This window comes from Ailuropoda melanoleuca, chromosome 12, assembly GCF_002007445.2.
Source record: "Ailuropoda melanoleuca isolate Jingjing chromosome 12, ASM200744v2, whole genome shotgun sequence".
Taxonomy (NCBI): Eukaryota; Metazoa; Chordata; class Mammalia; order Carnivora; family Ursidae; genus Ailuropoda; species Ailuropoda melanoleuca.
The window spans coordinates 29,552,059-29,566,884 of NC_048229.1; the positions used below are offsets into that span (position 1 = coordinate 29,552,059).

Consider the following 14,826-nt stretch of genomic DNA (forward strand, 5'->3'; position numbering starts at 1 on the left):
CGAGAGGCAGACAGGAAATACGTAAATGAATAAGTAAAACATGGAGCATTACAGATGGGAGTGCCTTGGATGAAAGTCAAGCAGAGTAAGGGGTATAGAGAATGTCAGAGGAGGGGTTTTAAGTAGGTGGCTGTGCAATGAAGGGTTAACTCGGCAGGCCCAGGGTTGTCCAAAACCTGTACAGAAAGAAAGGTTTGGCCCTTGCCTAGTCTTCTGCCTGATAACAGTGTCTTTGTTGACCTGGGGGCCTTGGTCATGCCAGATAGTCTATCCTAATAAAAATGACATGGTAGAGGCCTTGGGGCATGTTGTATTAGTTTGGCCTGCGCGGGCAAGAGAGAGAGTAAGGTCAGCCATGCAAGCAGACAGCCATGTGCTTGACCCCCAATGAAAAGCCCGGACACCAAGACTCAGGGGAGCTTTCCTGGTTGGCAGTACTCTGCATGTGTTATCACGCATCGCTGTTGGGAGAAGCAAGCACTGTCTGCACGACTCCACAGAGAGGGGTCATCCCGAATCTTGTGGCTGGTCTCTCCCAGACTCTGCCCTATGGGCCATTTTCCCCTGCTTATTTGATGCCATATTTGTACATGCAATATACCAAAAGCAAAAGCATAGAAGCTTCTCTGGGTTCTGTGAGTTCTAGCGATCCGCTGAACCTGTCCTGGGAATTCCCCCCTCTAGTGGTCAAGGAAATCTCCAGAGAGAGGAGGACAAGTAGAGCAGAAACGACGCAAACATCTGGCTTGGACGAGGCTCTGAGAGTGAGCCTGGCATGAGAAGGGGAGCAAGAGGACACGGTCGTTGATGTCCAGAGCCTTGTAGGCCACCATCGGGAAATGGGACATTCATTCCGAGTGATATGGGAGGCACTGCGGGGTTTTGAGAGGAGGACTGACCTGCCCTGACTCACATTCTCTTAAAAGGTCACTCTGACTGCTGTGTCAAAAGTAGGGTGTAGGTGGACAGGCCAGAAACGGGAAGGCCAGATAGGAAATTTGCAATAATCCAGGTGGGAGATGACACTGGCTGGGAGGGGCCAGGTGGCAAAGATGGAGGGTGTTGAGAAATGGTCAGATTTGGGATCTATTTTGCAGGCAGAGCTGATAGGGTTTGGTAATAAGACGGAGGAGTGATGTGAGAGAAGGAATCCAAAGGAGAGACGAAGGTTTTCATTTTTGAGGACTGCAAGGATGGAGAGACCACCGATGGAGAAGGTCAAGATTGCAAGAGGAGCCCGCTTAGCTTTGGACGTGCAGATGGGAAGCAAGCAGTTGTACGTCAGGCTCAGAGTTCCGGAGCAAGGTCTGGCTGGAGACTTAAATTTGGGAGTCATCAGCACGTAGATGATATTTAAAACCATGAGATCACCGAGCGAGTGAGTGTAGACGGAGGAGAGGACCAAGTGTCAAGCCCTGCGGTGCTCCGCCATGTAGAGACAGGACAGGAGAAAGCAGCACCCGACGCGGGTGAGGAACAGCCACTGAGCTATGAGGAAGACCAGGGGGTGAAGAGCCCCAGAAGCCGAGGAAAAAATCTCTCGGAAGGAACAGGGAGTGATCCACTTGTTAAACGCTGCTCAAGTAAGATGGGTTCAGCAACATGGAAGTTACTGGTCCCCTCGACAGGGGTCCGGCAGGTAGTGGGGGAGAAAGCATGGAGAGGGCTCAAGAGAGAACAGGACAGAAGCTGCAGACAGTGAGTGTTGCCAACTTTTTAGAGAAGAATTGTAGTCATGGGGAAAAAGAATGGAGCCAAAAAAAAAAAAAAAAGGCTGAAGGAGAGCCTGAAGGTTGAGAGGTTTCATTTTTTGTTTTTGTTTTTTTTTAAGATTTTATTTGACAGAGAGAGAGACTAAGCATGAGTTGGGAGCAGAGGGAGAGGGAGAAGCAGACTCCCCGCTGTGCAGGGAGCCCGATGCGGGACTCGATCCCAGGACCTTGGGATCATGACCTGAGCCAAAGGCAGACAGACGCTTACCCGACTGAGCCCCCCAGGTGCCCCTTGTTTTTGTTTTAATTCCTTTAATGGAACATGGGAGTCGTTGCAGCACGTTCGTATTGTGATGGGCCTGCTCACTGGGGAGGAACAAAAATGGACATAGACAAGCGAGCACAGAAGTTGCTGGCTGGAACAGTGTCCCCAAGGAGGTGACAGGGAACGGGAGAGCAGGCACAAGTGAAGGGGTCTGTCTTAGACGGAGGCACAGACTGTTCATCTATAGAAATAGGAGAGGAGGCAAAGGATGTGGGCATAGATGCCGGTAGGTGGCAAGACTGACCTTTCTAGCTCTTGCTATTCTGATGGGTGAAATGTGGTTTGCTGTTGCTGCATGGGAAAGATGGTGACTGGGGTGACATCCTTCCCAACATGGACCCAGCTCTAGAGAAGAATTCATGGGTCTCCACTCCGTGTGCCTCTTTCTCTCCAAGAGCACAAGCCGGTTTCTCCCCAGGCTTCTCCATCTCTCCGCCTCTATGTCTCCGTGCCTCGCTGTCCCTCTGCCTTCCCTCTGCCCTCTCCCACCCACCCTGTCTTTCTATCTCCATGTCTTTATCCCTTCGTACCTTTCTGTCTCCCCCTCCCTTCACGTTTGCATCGGGGCCTCTCCTCTGAGCCTGGGTGTGGGGCCAACTTTCTCATCCCAGCCAGCACTTCCAACCAGAACTTCCAGTCCTTGCTTGACAAAGAACCCCATTTTGAAGCCAAGCTAGGGTGGGGCCTCCGGAAACCTCAGGCTACCTCCATCTCCTGCTTTACTTATTTAACAAGCACATGTGTGGCCCTTGGTGTGTGTTAGGCTCTCATCCAAGCACCTTGAAATATTAACTCATTTAACCATCCTGGATCAGATAGAGAGATCCTATGCTATTGATAGCACCATTTTGCAAATAGGGACACTGAGGCACAGAGTGGCCATGTCACTGGAATTCATGTCACTTGAACAGTCTAGCTCCACAGTCTCAGCTCTGAACCACTAGGGACACTGCCTCTTTTCCCAGCCCTTTCTCCAGCTCTGCCCTCCGTGGGGGGAAAGACCCTGATCTATGAGACAGTACACCTGGATTTGGTCTAGCTGCGTGATTTTGGCAGCTCACCGCCCTTCCTGAGCTCCAGTTGCCTTACTGATCAGGTGAGGGGGTGGAATGCACCCAGCTCTCGGTGGGCCCATAACCTCACTTCAACGTGAGTCAGCCAACCTAAGTCCAGGCCAGTCATAAACCCTAACATCAGCGCTGACCTGGTACTCCTCCGGAAGCAAACGCCAAAGCCAGCCACCCCCACTCCAGGTTCCAGCCCTTCCCAAGCAAGAAAGGCTTTTCCAGAAGTGTGGACCTGGGCCACAAGAGGGCACAGGTACCCTGACTTCCCACACAAGCTTGTCAGTCACCTTACTTAACCTGCATCCTCCCTCCTCCTGCATCTTCCCTCCACCCAACCTGAACCCAACACTTCTCAAAAAGAGCGAATTCAGTGCCCACCCTGGGGCCACCAGCCTTGTGGGGTGGGGGAAATTTCAAGGTGGGGAAAGACAATGCTCTGTCACCTTGAGAGGAGCCCACAGCTATGAACCAGCCCACTCCCACCAAAACCCTACCCCAACACAGACACTCAACCTCACATCTCGTCCTCGTTATTACCATCAACCCCCAACACAAGCTCAGCTATATTTCAACCCTTCCCATCTAAATCCTCACTCTTGGCTCCCTCTCCAATCCCAACCCAATAGGACTCCATCAACATTCTTATCCTCGGATCCTTCCCATCCGGAACGCAATCCTATCCTCAAAACCAACTCCTCAGCCCATCCTCCCCTGTGTCTATTCTCCTCCCCGAGCTCACCTGCATTCCAAACGCTATCATCAGACCCATCCTAAACCTCTCCACAAACTTTTGTTTCTAATGTAGGGAAAAGACATGAAAGGCTTTCAGATGGACCCAACAGATGTCTCTGATGGAAAATTAAACGGGCTATCTGATTTTATGGGGTCTCTGCTTCTAGTATTGTCTTCGAGCTACTTTACAACTCTGTAAATCATAGACAGCTGATAGCCATGCAAATCAGTCTTGTCCATAACTGTGCAAATGAGTTTTGGCAAGTGGAAGTACAATGAAGTTCCCTCCCCCCACCTATGTAGAATTAAACCCGTTTTGTATCTATTTATAAATTCATTTCAGCATTCCTTATTGCCTCTACCTGTGTGGTTCTTTGTACTATCTTACTAGCTCCACCATTTATTAATGAATCAAAATAAAATCTTTGACATATATTTATCATATATATACATACGTGTATATATACATATATATGAAAGTCATGGTTAGATCCTTTTTAAAAACTTACCTTTAAAAAAAAAACAACAACCACCTTTTGACACTAGATTTGATCCCTGTATCCAAACTTAAACTCCTCCAACATGGACTACGCCAATTTTGATGTGAACCCTCCCTTTGCCCATCTTAAGCCCCGTCCTTATTATGATACCACTGCTCTCTCTCCAAACTTCATCTCATCTCCATCCCTGGCTTTCTTCCAAATTCTGACCCCACCTCTGTCCTCCTTAATCCTTAATCCTACCCCCTCCACCCCCTAGGATTAATTCACGGCCCCACCCAGTCACAGTTCCAGGAGGGACCTACCCATTCCCAAACACCACCTCTTCCTCCTTCCTCTTCCCCATCGTCCTGGCCCCCCAGAGCTTTCCGATTCCTGCTTCTCCCTAGCCACTTACATCCCCATGGACTCCCTCACCCCAGCTGGCCCTGTTCCTAAAAGACCATTTATCCAAAATATTGCTTTCCCCGGGGCCACGTCCAAGTCCAAGTACAGTTGACTTTCTATCCGCCTATCTGAAGATTCCCTTCTTGCACCTGAGGGCTGTGGCGGTGGGGTAGGGGAAGGGGAATGGTGGGAGTGAATTTAGGCATGCCTGTGTTTTTCAGAAGGGCTGGAGATGGGGTTGGTGCTGGAGATGAAGCTGGGAACTGGAATTTGGATGTGTTGGGTTTGATGTTTGGATAAACTTGAGATAAGGCTGTTGATGGGATTGGGTTTGCGGAATAAGCTGACCGCAAGGAGAGAGAGGAATAAGGTAGAAAATGGCCATCTGGGAGCTGATGGATATAAGGACGCGCACAGGGCTGGAGAGATTACAAAGTGGGATGAAAAATAGGCCGATGTTAGGGAGAGTCATGGGAATTTCGGGTGAGTTTGCGGAAGGAAACAGCTTTCCCCTTTCCTCTAGGTGGGTTCTGCTGCCCCAAAGCTCGCAGTGGGTTCAACTGGGGCCTGGGCGGGGCCAGACCTGGGTCCCAGCTTGTCCTGGAAGCTCCGCCCCAAGCGGAAGGGCCAAGCCCAGGCTTGGGGGGTGCCTGGCAGCAGCCTACTGAGCTATTGGGGGTGGAGAGGGGGAGGCCAGCAACAGGGAAATGCTGAAGGCGCTGGGGGAGGGAATTCAGGGGTTAAAAGCCATGGGTCCGGGCTGAAGTTGGAGGCAGCCCGCGGCGAAGCTCTGCACCCGGGCCTCTCAGCAAGGTAGGGTCCGCCTGGCGCAGGGAGCGTCAGAGGGGAGGAGTGGGGAGAGGAAGCAGAGGTGAGGAAGGAAAGGAAAAGAGGGAGAAGAGCTGAGTCAGGGAGATGGAGAGGGAAGCCAGAGGTTCAGTTATAGAGAGAGAAATCTGCAGAGCTGGAGAGGGCTCAAGCGCGCTCAAAGATGAGCTGCTTGAGGCCAGGTGCGCGGAACGACCCTGAGAGGGTAGGAGGGGGTGGAGCGCGGCGGGAGAGGGTACTGAGGCACCCGCTCGCTGGAGGGCACGGGTGGACGCAGGTGCACGCTGCCCCAGCCCCTCCTACCTCCTTACTTGGGCTCCCCACTGAGGATGGAAATTAGGGAGGGGGTGCAGATTCTAGGGTCAAGTGAAGGAGAGGACATTCAAGATTGGGAAGTGCAGAGATGGGGAGGAGGGGCGGCCAGAGATGGGGATTCAGCCAGCCCTTAACAACACCCCCCCAACTTCTCAGGCCTCGCCCGCCCTGCTCCCCACCCCGGAGCCGCCATGTGGCCCCTGGCCGCTGTGATCGCCTTCCTGACGGTGGCCTTGTCAGGCGGTAAGAATGCGCGGGGGTGGGGGCGGGGTGGCCACCGGAACAATGGTAGGAGGGGTCAGGCCAGGAGGAGGGGGCGTGGGAGCCCGGAGCTCCGCCCACCGCCCACTCGGGGCCGGCTCCCGCGGGGACAGCCCTGAGCTTCCTGCTTGTCCCTGCATGACCTGGTTTCTCCGATGGGGTGAGCCCATTCTCCCCGCCGACCCCAGGCTCCTCCCTGGGGCGTCCCAGTTCTGCGGGGGCCCTCTCTACTTTTAAGGCTTCTGGATCTTCCCCACCAGCCCCTTCCCTGATTGCCTGCCTTTCGCACTGGGAAGCCCACTGCCATCCGCATCTCCTGCCCCCGCAGCAGCCCCTCTCACATTCAAGGCCTCCGCGAGAGAGAGAGAGAGAGAGAGAGAGAGAGAGAAGTGAGACTCGGGTTCAAATCTTGATGCTGCCACGTTGAGCAAGTAACTTAGCTTCTCTGAGTTTTTTGCATCTGTGAAATGAGAACATAGAAGTCCCTACTACAAAAGGTTCTTGTGAATATGAAAATAAGCTAGTGCACAGCAGATAGAAGGGGCTGGCAAGTTCGTTGTTACTACTTTATTAGAAGTATTTGCTCTTCATTCTCAGCCCCTTCCAGAAACTTCTAGTTTGTTCTTCCTTTAATCCGGGGGGTGACCCCACACCTGATTCCACCCTGAGTCAGTCCCAAAGATTTCTCTTCACGTTTAAGCGCCTTTTTGCAGGCAAATTCTCTGGAAACCCCATTCAGGCATCATCATCCATCCATCCATCCGTCCATCCGTCCGTCTGTCCGTCTGTCCATCCAAGCGACCAGCCATTTCACCAACAGCTGTTGAGCACCAGGCACTGTGCTGGGTGCTGTACAAGCATAGACAGTTCCTGCTCTTGACACCCAGAGCCTAGCGGGGAAGGACATGCATGATTCAAACAATTACCCAAATAATTAGTTAATAATTAGTTACAACTGTGACAGGAGGTGATGGCTTCAAGGAGCCAAGCCAGCAGCCTAGAGATGTAATGGAAGCTCCTAGTCTGGCAGCCCCCCCACCCCACCCCGAAGGACTAGACCCCTGAGTTGAGACCTGAAGGAGGGAGGAGTCCTTAGGCATCTGGCACGGAACACCGGCACCACCCTTGGCCTGAAGGTGGGGTGGTTTCTCTCCTTTGGCACCACTCCCAGGACTCGTGCCGTGTCCCAAGCCCCCTCCTGGGTACCACGCCCTGGGCTAGGAGCTTCGCATGCGTCTTGTGGAGCCCTCAACAGCCTGAGGAGGTAGGAGTACTGTAATGACTCCAGTTTCACAGCTAAAAACCTGGGACTTGGAGACAGCAGGTTCGGCCCCAAAGACACTGGTGGCACCTGAGTCAGGATCCTGATCCATGCTGCCCGCCCTGTCTCCAGCATCCTAGACTTTACATCCTGGCAACCATCTTCATTATTTTAGATCTAATGGTCTGCTTAGAATCAACTCTATTTTTTTTTTAACTTATAGTATATTAAAGATTTTATTTATTTGAGAGAGTGAGAACGAGCAGTGGGGAGGGGCAGAGGGAGAGAGAGAGAGAGAGAGAGAAGCAGACTCCCTGCTGAGCAGGGAGCCCGATATGGGGCTCGATCCCAGGACCCTGGGATCTTGACCTGAGCCAAAGGCTGACGCTTAACTGACGGAGCCACCCAGGTGCCCCGAGAGACGTTTTCCTACTTTACAGCTGAGGAAGCTAAAGCTGGCGATTGGTACAGGATCACCCAGACAGAAAATGGTAGCTTTACGATTGGACTTTCTCTCTGGTTGTCAACTGCTGCGTCTCCAGTGCCAGCCACAGTGCCTGGCACACACAACACTTACTGATTGAACACCTACTGTGTGCCAGGTGCTGTGCTCGGTCCTGGGGATGTAGCTCTGAGTAAAGCAGTGAAGGCATCTGCTGTTGATGGAACCCACAGTCAAGTTGGGGAGATTAAAAAAGAAAAAAAAAAGCCACACGAATGTAAATGAATAGTGATCCTGGCTCTGATGCAAATCAACTGGGGGGATGTAACAGGACGTGACTGGGGGGCTGGGAGGGGCAGTGTTAGACCAAGTGGCAAGGAATCTGGGATGGCTTCTGAGGAGGTGATATTTGAGCTGAACTGAGCTCTCAGAGTCAAGAAGGACACAGACACGTGACCTGTAGATTCTGAGTGCCCTCAAGGGGAGTATTTCCTGTATATGATGTCCTGTGTCTGCCCTGTCCAATATGGTAGCCGCTGGCCAAGTGGGACTCGTGAGCATGTCAGACGTAACTGGTGTGGTTGAAGAACTGAATTTATTTCATTTTAATTTAAGTTTAAATATCCACATGTAGCTAGTGGCTACCACACTGAACAACACAGAACTAGAGAAAGAACTGTCCAGAAAGAGATGCAGCAAGTACGAAGGGTCTGGTGTGTCTGGAGAATGGGTCCATGAGTCTGGAACAGAGTGTGAAGAAGAAAGGTGGGAGATGGGGCCAAAGGGGCTTGCAAGAGTCAGATGATACAGAGTGCTACAAACTTTGAACTTGAGAGTGGTTAGGTTATGGGTTGTAGTTAAAGCTCTAGAGGCACCCAGTAAACTTGTGTTGAAAGGATGGATGGATGGATGGATGGGTGGATGGGTGGATGGACGGGTGGATGGATGGGTGGACAGACGGGTGGATGGGTGGATGGACAGACGGGTGGACGGGTAGATGGACGGATGGATGGGGTGGACGGGTGGTTGGACGGATGGATGGACGGATGCGTGGGTGGATGGATGGATGGATGGATGGATGGATGGATGGATGGATGGATAGATGGATGGGTGGATGGGTGGACGGACGGGTGGATGGATGGGTGGACAGACGGGTGGACGGGTGGATGGACAGACGGGTGGACGGGTGGATGGACGGATGGATGGGGTGGACGGATGGATGGACGGATGCGTGGGTGGATGGACGGATGGATGGATGGATGGATGGATGGATGGATGGATGGATGGGTGGATGGATGGATGGACGGATGGATGGGGTGGACGGGTGGATGGACGGATGGACGGATGGATGGGTGGGTGGATGGATACACACTGCCTACGTAGATGTGTAGGTCAGTCTCATTCCTATCTCTTGAAATCCGTCCCCATGGTAGGATGAGGAAATGCAGGTGGGGAGAAAGTCAGGCTTCCGCTTACCCATCAGAAGCTTCCTTATTCCATGAACTCTGAACCCCTAATGGAGTAAAGGACATCATCATCTCTTTGCCCTGACTCATCTCCACTGCATGGAAGATGGCAACTCCCAGAGGCCCACAAATGAATCATCAGTTCCTGGTCTTCCACAGCAAAATTCTGACCCTCTTCCCAAGCCCAGCACCCCCTTCCCCCGCTGGGCCCCAATTCCCTAACATTTTCTCTTCTTCACCAGGCATCTCTCAGGAATATCCCAAGATTCTCAACGGCACCAATGGGACCAGCGGGTTTCTCCCGGGTGGCTACACCTGCCGCCCCCACTCTCAGCCCTGGCAGGCAGCCCTGCTAGTGCAAGGGCGGCTGCTCTGTGGGGGAGTCCTGGTCCACCCCAAATGGGTCGTCACTGCAGCACATTGTCTGAAGGAGTATGTGGGGGTCAGAGCAGCATGAGGGTAGGGACGAGAACAGGACTGGGGTGGTGGGGGAGTGGAGCAGGATTGAGGATGAGGTCGGAGTTAGGGTTGGGGTTGGGAATGGGACTGGAGTCGAGGTGTGGAAGATGTTTGGAGAGGAGGAAGGTGGTGGAGACGGGCTTATCCTCTCTAATCATCCCCCTTCCTGCACCCACAGCGGGTACAGAGTTTACCTGGGCAAGCATGCCCTGGGGCGCGCAGAGGCCGGAGAGCAGGTGAGGGAGGTAGTGCGCTCTATCCCCCACCCTCAATACCAGATCAGCTCCACCCACCTGAACCATGACCACGACATCATGCTTCTGGAGCTGCAGTCCCCCGTCCAGCCCACGAACCACATCCGTGTCCTGCCTCTCTCCCACAACGACGGTCTCCCTGCTGGCACCTGCTGTCGGGTGTCTGGCTGGGGCACCACAACCAGCCCCCAGGGTAGGCACCCTCACAGGTGGCCTGATGTCTGTGACTGGGAAAACTGGGGCAGAAACGGGAGGGAAGGTGGGAGGAGGATTCCTTTATATATATATAAATAACATATGTATAGTTATATATCGCATATATGTGTTATATCCTTCATATATATATAAATTTATAAATATATAAAATTATGTTACGTAGATCCTTTATACAAATGTTTATAAGTATAAAGTTATATGTCATAGATTATGTAGTTATATAACCTTTATAAATACATATGAATTTTTAAATATGTAAAGTTATCTATCCCTTATATAAATGTACAGAGTTGTAAATTTATATATTATATATGTTATAGACCAAATATAGAAACTTATATATCCTTTATATAAATATATAAATAAAAAACCAAATATTATAATGTATGCTATATATCACATATATATTTATATAAATATACATCACTATAATTTGTATATGCAGATTATATAGATTTTTCTAAATCCTAAGTTTTATATTTATGTATTTATTTAAATATGTTTGTATATAAATTATGTATTATACAAATCATACATAAATATATTTAAATAAATATGTAACTTATAAATGTGATATATTGGCAGGTATGTGTTTGTTAAACACATAGGAAATGTAGGTGTGTCCTTCGTGTATAAATTACATGTGCAGGAATAGAAAGTTGATCCTCGAGGGTCCTTTGGATCTCCTTACTGGTGCCGGGGCTTCCTCCCATCTCATTCCCGCTTCCTCCCTGACTTGCCATCTCTCTACCTTGTTTTCCCCACGCCCAGTCCTCTGTCTCTCACAATCTCCCACCATCCCTCCCCTGGGCTCCCTGCCTTTTACTGCTCTTCCTTCCCAATCTCCTGCATTCTTTTCTTCTTCCCCCCCACTCCCCTCCTCCTGTCTCTCTCCACACCTGCCGCCTCCATCGCTTTCCCAGATACATGTCCCATCTCTTCCCCATCTTCCCCTTTCCATCCATTTCCTACCGAATGTCCCGTTTAACTCCCACCCCATAGCCTGTCCTAGACAGACATCCTTAGACCCTCCTCTCTCTCCTCCCCAGTGAGTTACCCCCAAACCTTACAATGTGCCAACATCCAGCTACGCTCAGACGAGGAGTGTCGTCAAGTCTACCCGGGGAAGATCACACCCAACATGCTTTGCGCTGGCACAAAGGAGGGCGGCAAGGACTCCTGCGAGGTGAGAACAAGGGGGTGATGGGTTGCCATGGGTCAGGATGGGAAGCCAGGATGGAGGTGGGGCCAAATGCTGTGGGGAAAGGACTTGCTTCTAACCTTGGGGGAAGCAATCCTTCAAAATGACCTAGCGTAGGGGCGCCTGGGTGGCACAGCGGTTGGGCGTCTGCCTTCGGCTCAGGGCGTGATCCCGGCGTTCTGGGATCGAGCCCCACATCAGGCTCTTCTGCTATGAGCCTGCTTCTTCCTCTCCCACTCCCCCTGCTTGTGTTCCCTCTCTCGCTGGCTGTCTCTCTCTCTCTGTCAAATAAATAAATAAAATCTTTAAAAAAAAAAAAAAACAAAAAAAACAAAAACAAAATGACCTAGCGTAGAGGGTTAAGACAAAAAGAGAGCACCCGTGGCCGGAGAATATAATTCAGCTTTGACGGACAGTGGCTGCAGATCCCCGAGTTAAGATTTTCATAAAGGTTGGCGTTCTTTCAATTACAAGTGACAGAATCCCAACTCCAGCCAGCTTAAGCAAGACACACTGGCTTCTATAACTGAAAGTCCGGGGGTGTCTCGCTTCAGGCACAGTTGGATCCAGCTGCACAAGTAATGTGTTTAGGACTCTGTCTCCGTTCAACTCTGTTCTTCTCTCTTCTGTTTTTGTCTTCATTCTCAGTGAAGCTTTTCCCATTCAACAGCAAGATGGCCCCAGCAGCCTTGGGCTTACATTTCACCCTCCTAAGCAACTCGACTAGAAAGAGTTTTCCTGTTGTTTACATGAACATCTTGAGTGTGTGTCTCACTGGGCTGACTTCGGTCATGTGTCCTGGACCGTCACTCTGGCCCGAGCTGTGGGATCCTCTGAGGGACCAAGTCTGTCATGGCAAGGACTATGTGGCCCAGGAAGGGGCAGGGACAAGCAAGGATTGAGGGAAAGGGAGGGGCCTTTCCCCAAAACAGCAAATGAGGAGGGCAGTTACCAGAAGAAGGGGAAATGATCCTACATGGGTAAAACACTCCACAAACACAAGAAACAAAACCTATGTCCAAAAAAAGGCTTCTGAGATTCAGAAGGGAATGAGCGGGAATGGGAAATTCAGTGGGAAAGAGCAACAAATGAATTTGTGATGTGTGCCCGACTAGTCAGTGACGTCTGTCTTGGGTCCCCGGGGAGACGTGGAAGCACACGTGTCCCTACCAGATGTGGATGAGTTTACTCAGTAGCGAGGTGGCCCCAGGGGCCCTAAAGCCACAACAGGGGGGAGGGGGTGCCAGAGAACCAGGAGTGGGTGTTGAGGTAAGATGTCACCACTCTAAGGAGACCAAGGAGCTGAGAATCACGTGGAGAGAGAAGTCTCTTACGCTCGGTCTCCGTGTGAGTCCAGCTCCCATCTTTCTGTGTCTCTTTTGTCTTGTCTGTTCCTCTCTCACGCTCTCTGTGCGCCTGTCTTTCTTTGTCTCTGCCTCTGAGTGTGTCTCTCTCCGTCTTTCACTCTCTCCCCCATGTCCCCCGCCTGTGCCTTTTTGGCTCCACCGAGGACCCCACCTCTGTCTCTTCCCCCACTCAGGGCGACTCCGGGGGCCCCCTGATCTGTAACGGAACACTCCATGGCATCATCTCCTGGGGAGACTTCCCATGCGGGCAGCCCAACCGGCCTGGCGTCTACACTCGAGTCTCTCGATATGTTCTATGGATCCGAGACACAATTCGAAAACACAAAACCCAGGAGCAGAAATGGACAAAGGGCCCACAATAAAAGCCGGGTTGGCTCACCTGCCTGCTTCCTCCCTCCGTGCCCTCCTCAGTCCATTTGCCTGGTTAGCCCAGCCCTTCTCGGCCCCTCCCAAAGCTCCCCTGAACCAGTGATCCATGTTCTCAGTATGTCTGATCTCAGCTGACATTTTGTGTTTCAAAAGCATTCAGTCACTTCCAACATCATGGTCTCCCAGGTACTGCATCCTGAAACACCTCGGTAGTCTCAACAATCCAACCCAGACGACGTTCCAGGACTCCCACTGTTTCAACATAATCCCAGATAGCCATCTGAATGTTCTGTGAAACACCCTTAATACATCCATTGGCCCATCTCAACAATATTCTATGTCCCGTGAATGCAACTTTCTTGACAACATCCTATACCCCTTCAAATACTTATTTATTGCCAACATTCTCGACGCTTCTGTGTTTGGTGCTCAAGAAGGTTCTAGACTTCTGTGATATTTCACCCTGAAAATATTCTCTTGTACCCGGGATCGGCCCCCACAATATTCTAGGCACATCTGAATGATTAATCACATCACAGCTAATACTGAATCCTCATAAGAGTTCATTCTCACATAGTCTGGGGTCCCCCAAGGGTCCCATCTCTACCTACATCCCACATTTTGCCAGTATTCCCTGTCTCTGAATCCCCATGCCCACTAAAGGTCAAGAGCACCCGAGATTAGCATTTTGGGGTTCAGTACCCGAAGGGGTCTCCATGCCTAGACCCTGTTATTGGCCAAGTATTCTGTCCTTTTATCTCCCCCACAAGCATCTTTGTTCAGTGACCCCACATGCAATGGTTAAATGCTCAAGCTACTGAGTCCCTGCTTTGAACAAAACATACAACTCACTGCCCCTCTGTGTTTTCATCAGTAAATGGGGTTTCTCATGTCTCCTCATAGCGCTGTTACGATTAATGTCAAGCACTTCCACGAGTAGTAGTATTTGCACGGTTCTCTATAGAATATCACCTTAGGGTGTTACAACCTCTCAAATTTGCAGCGTCCAGAAAGTGTTGCATTTGGGGCGCCTGGCTGGCTCAGTCGTACAGCATGCAACTGTTGATCTCAGGGTGCTGAGTTCACACTTCACGGGTGTAGAGGTGTACAGCTGACTTCAAACCAAACCAAACAACAAAGAAGTTCCTTTTTTCAGCATTTATTCAATGCTGACCACCTGCCAGCACCCTCCTGGGTGTTGGTAAATACAATTTTATTTAGCAAATACTGGCACTCATCACAAGCCAGGCACTGTTGCAGGCACAGCTGATAAACAGTGAATTAGATACAACTTTGCCCTTGGAGAGCTTGCGTTCTTTGCAGAGACACACAATTAAAATAAGGAGATAGGCTGAAGTGGCAATGTGAACCATGGCAAGAAAAAGCAGAGATAAAGGATAAGGAATGTTGGGTTGGGGGAGTGAGTGGAGTTTCTATTGTATTTTATTTTTTATGCAAGTTCTATGCTCATCGTGATGTTTGCACTCATGAACCTGAGATCGAGTCACATGCTCTCCCGACTGAATCAGCCAGGTGGCCCAGCGTTGCTATTTTAAATAGGACCGTCTGGGGAAGAGACCTGAGGTGGTGACATTAAAAACAAACAAACAGGTGGGTGGCTCAGTTGGTTAAGCATCTGCCTTCGGCTCAGGTCATGATCCCAG

The 14,826-nt window shown here is 50.7% G+C and overlaps 1 protein-coding gene across 2 annotated transcripts; it reads left to right on the plus strand.

Annotated features, from left to right (window-relative positions):
• The first annotated feature begins 5,381 nt into the window (after positions 1-5,381).
• On the plus strand, positions 5,382-14,018 carry KLK13 (kallikrein related peptidase 13). 2 transcript variants are annotated; one of them, XM_002929769.4, is made up of 6 exons: positions 5,382-5,536; positions 6,023-6,109; positions 9,539-9,728; positions 9,934-10,202; positions 11,275-11,411; positions 12,967-14,013. In XM_002929769.4, the coding sequence occupies exons 2-6, from the start codon at positions 6,058-6,060 to the stop codon at positions 13,153-13,155; spliced, it is 837 nt and encodes a 278-aa protein (XP_002929815.1). In that variant the 5' UTR covers positions 5,382-5,536; positions 6,023-6,057; the 3' UTR covers positions 13,156-14,013. The 2 variants fall into 2 exon arrangements, with proteins under 2 accessions (XP_002929815.1, XP_011236179.1); XM_011237877.3 differs by lacking the exons at positions 5,382-5,536; positions 6,023-6,109 and having other exon boundaries at positions 9,141-9,728; positions 12,967-14,018.
• Positions 14,019-14,826: the final 808 nt, after the last annotated feature.

Coding starts and splice junctions, on each gene's coding strand:
- KLK13 (XM_011237877.3), top strand. CDS start 9,403: ATGGCAACTCCCAGAGGCCCACAAATGAATCATCAGTTCCTGGTCTTC. Junction 10,203..11,274: donor CACCACAACCAGCCCCCAGG/GTAGGCACCCTC, acceptor TCTCCTCCCCAG/TGAGTTACCCCCAAACCTTA. Junction 11,412..12,966: donor GCGGCAAGGACTCCTGCGAG/GTGAGAACAAGG, acceptor TCCCCCACTCAG/GGCGACTCCGGGGGCCCCCT.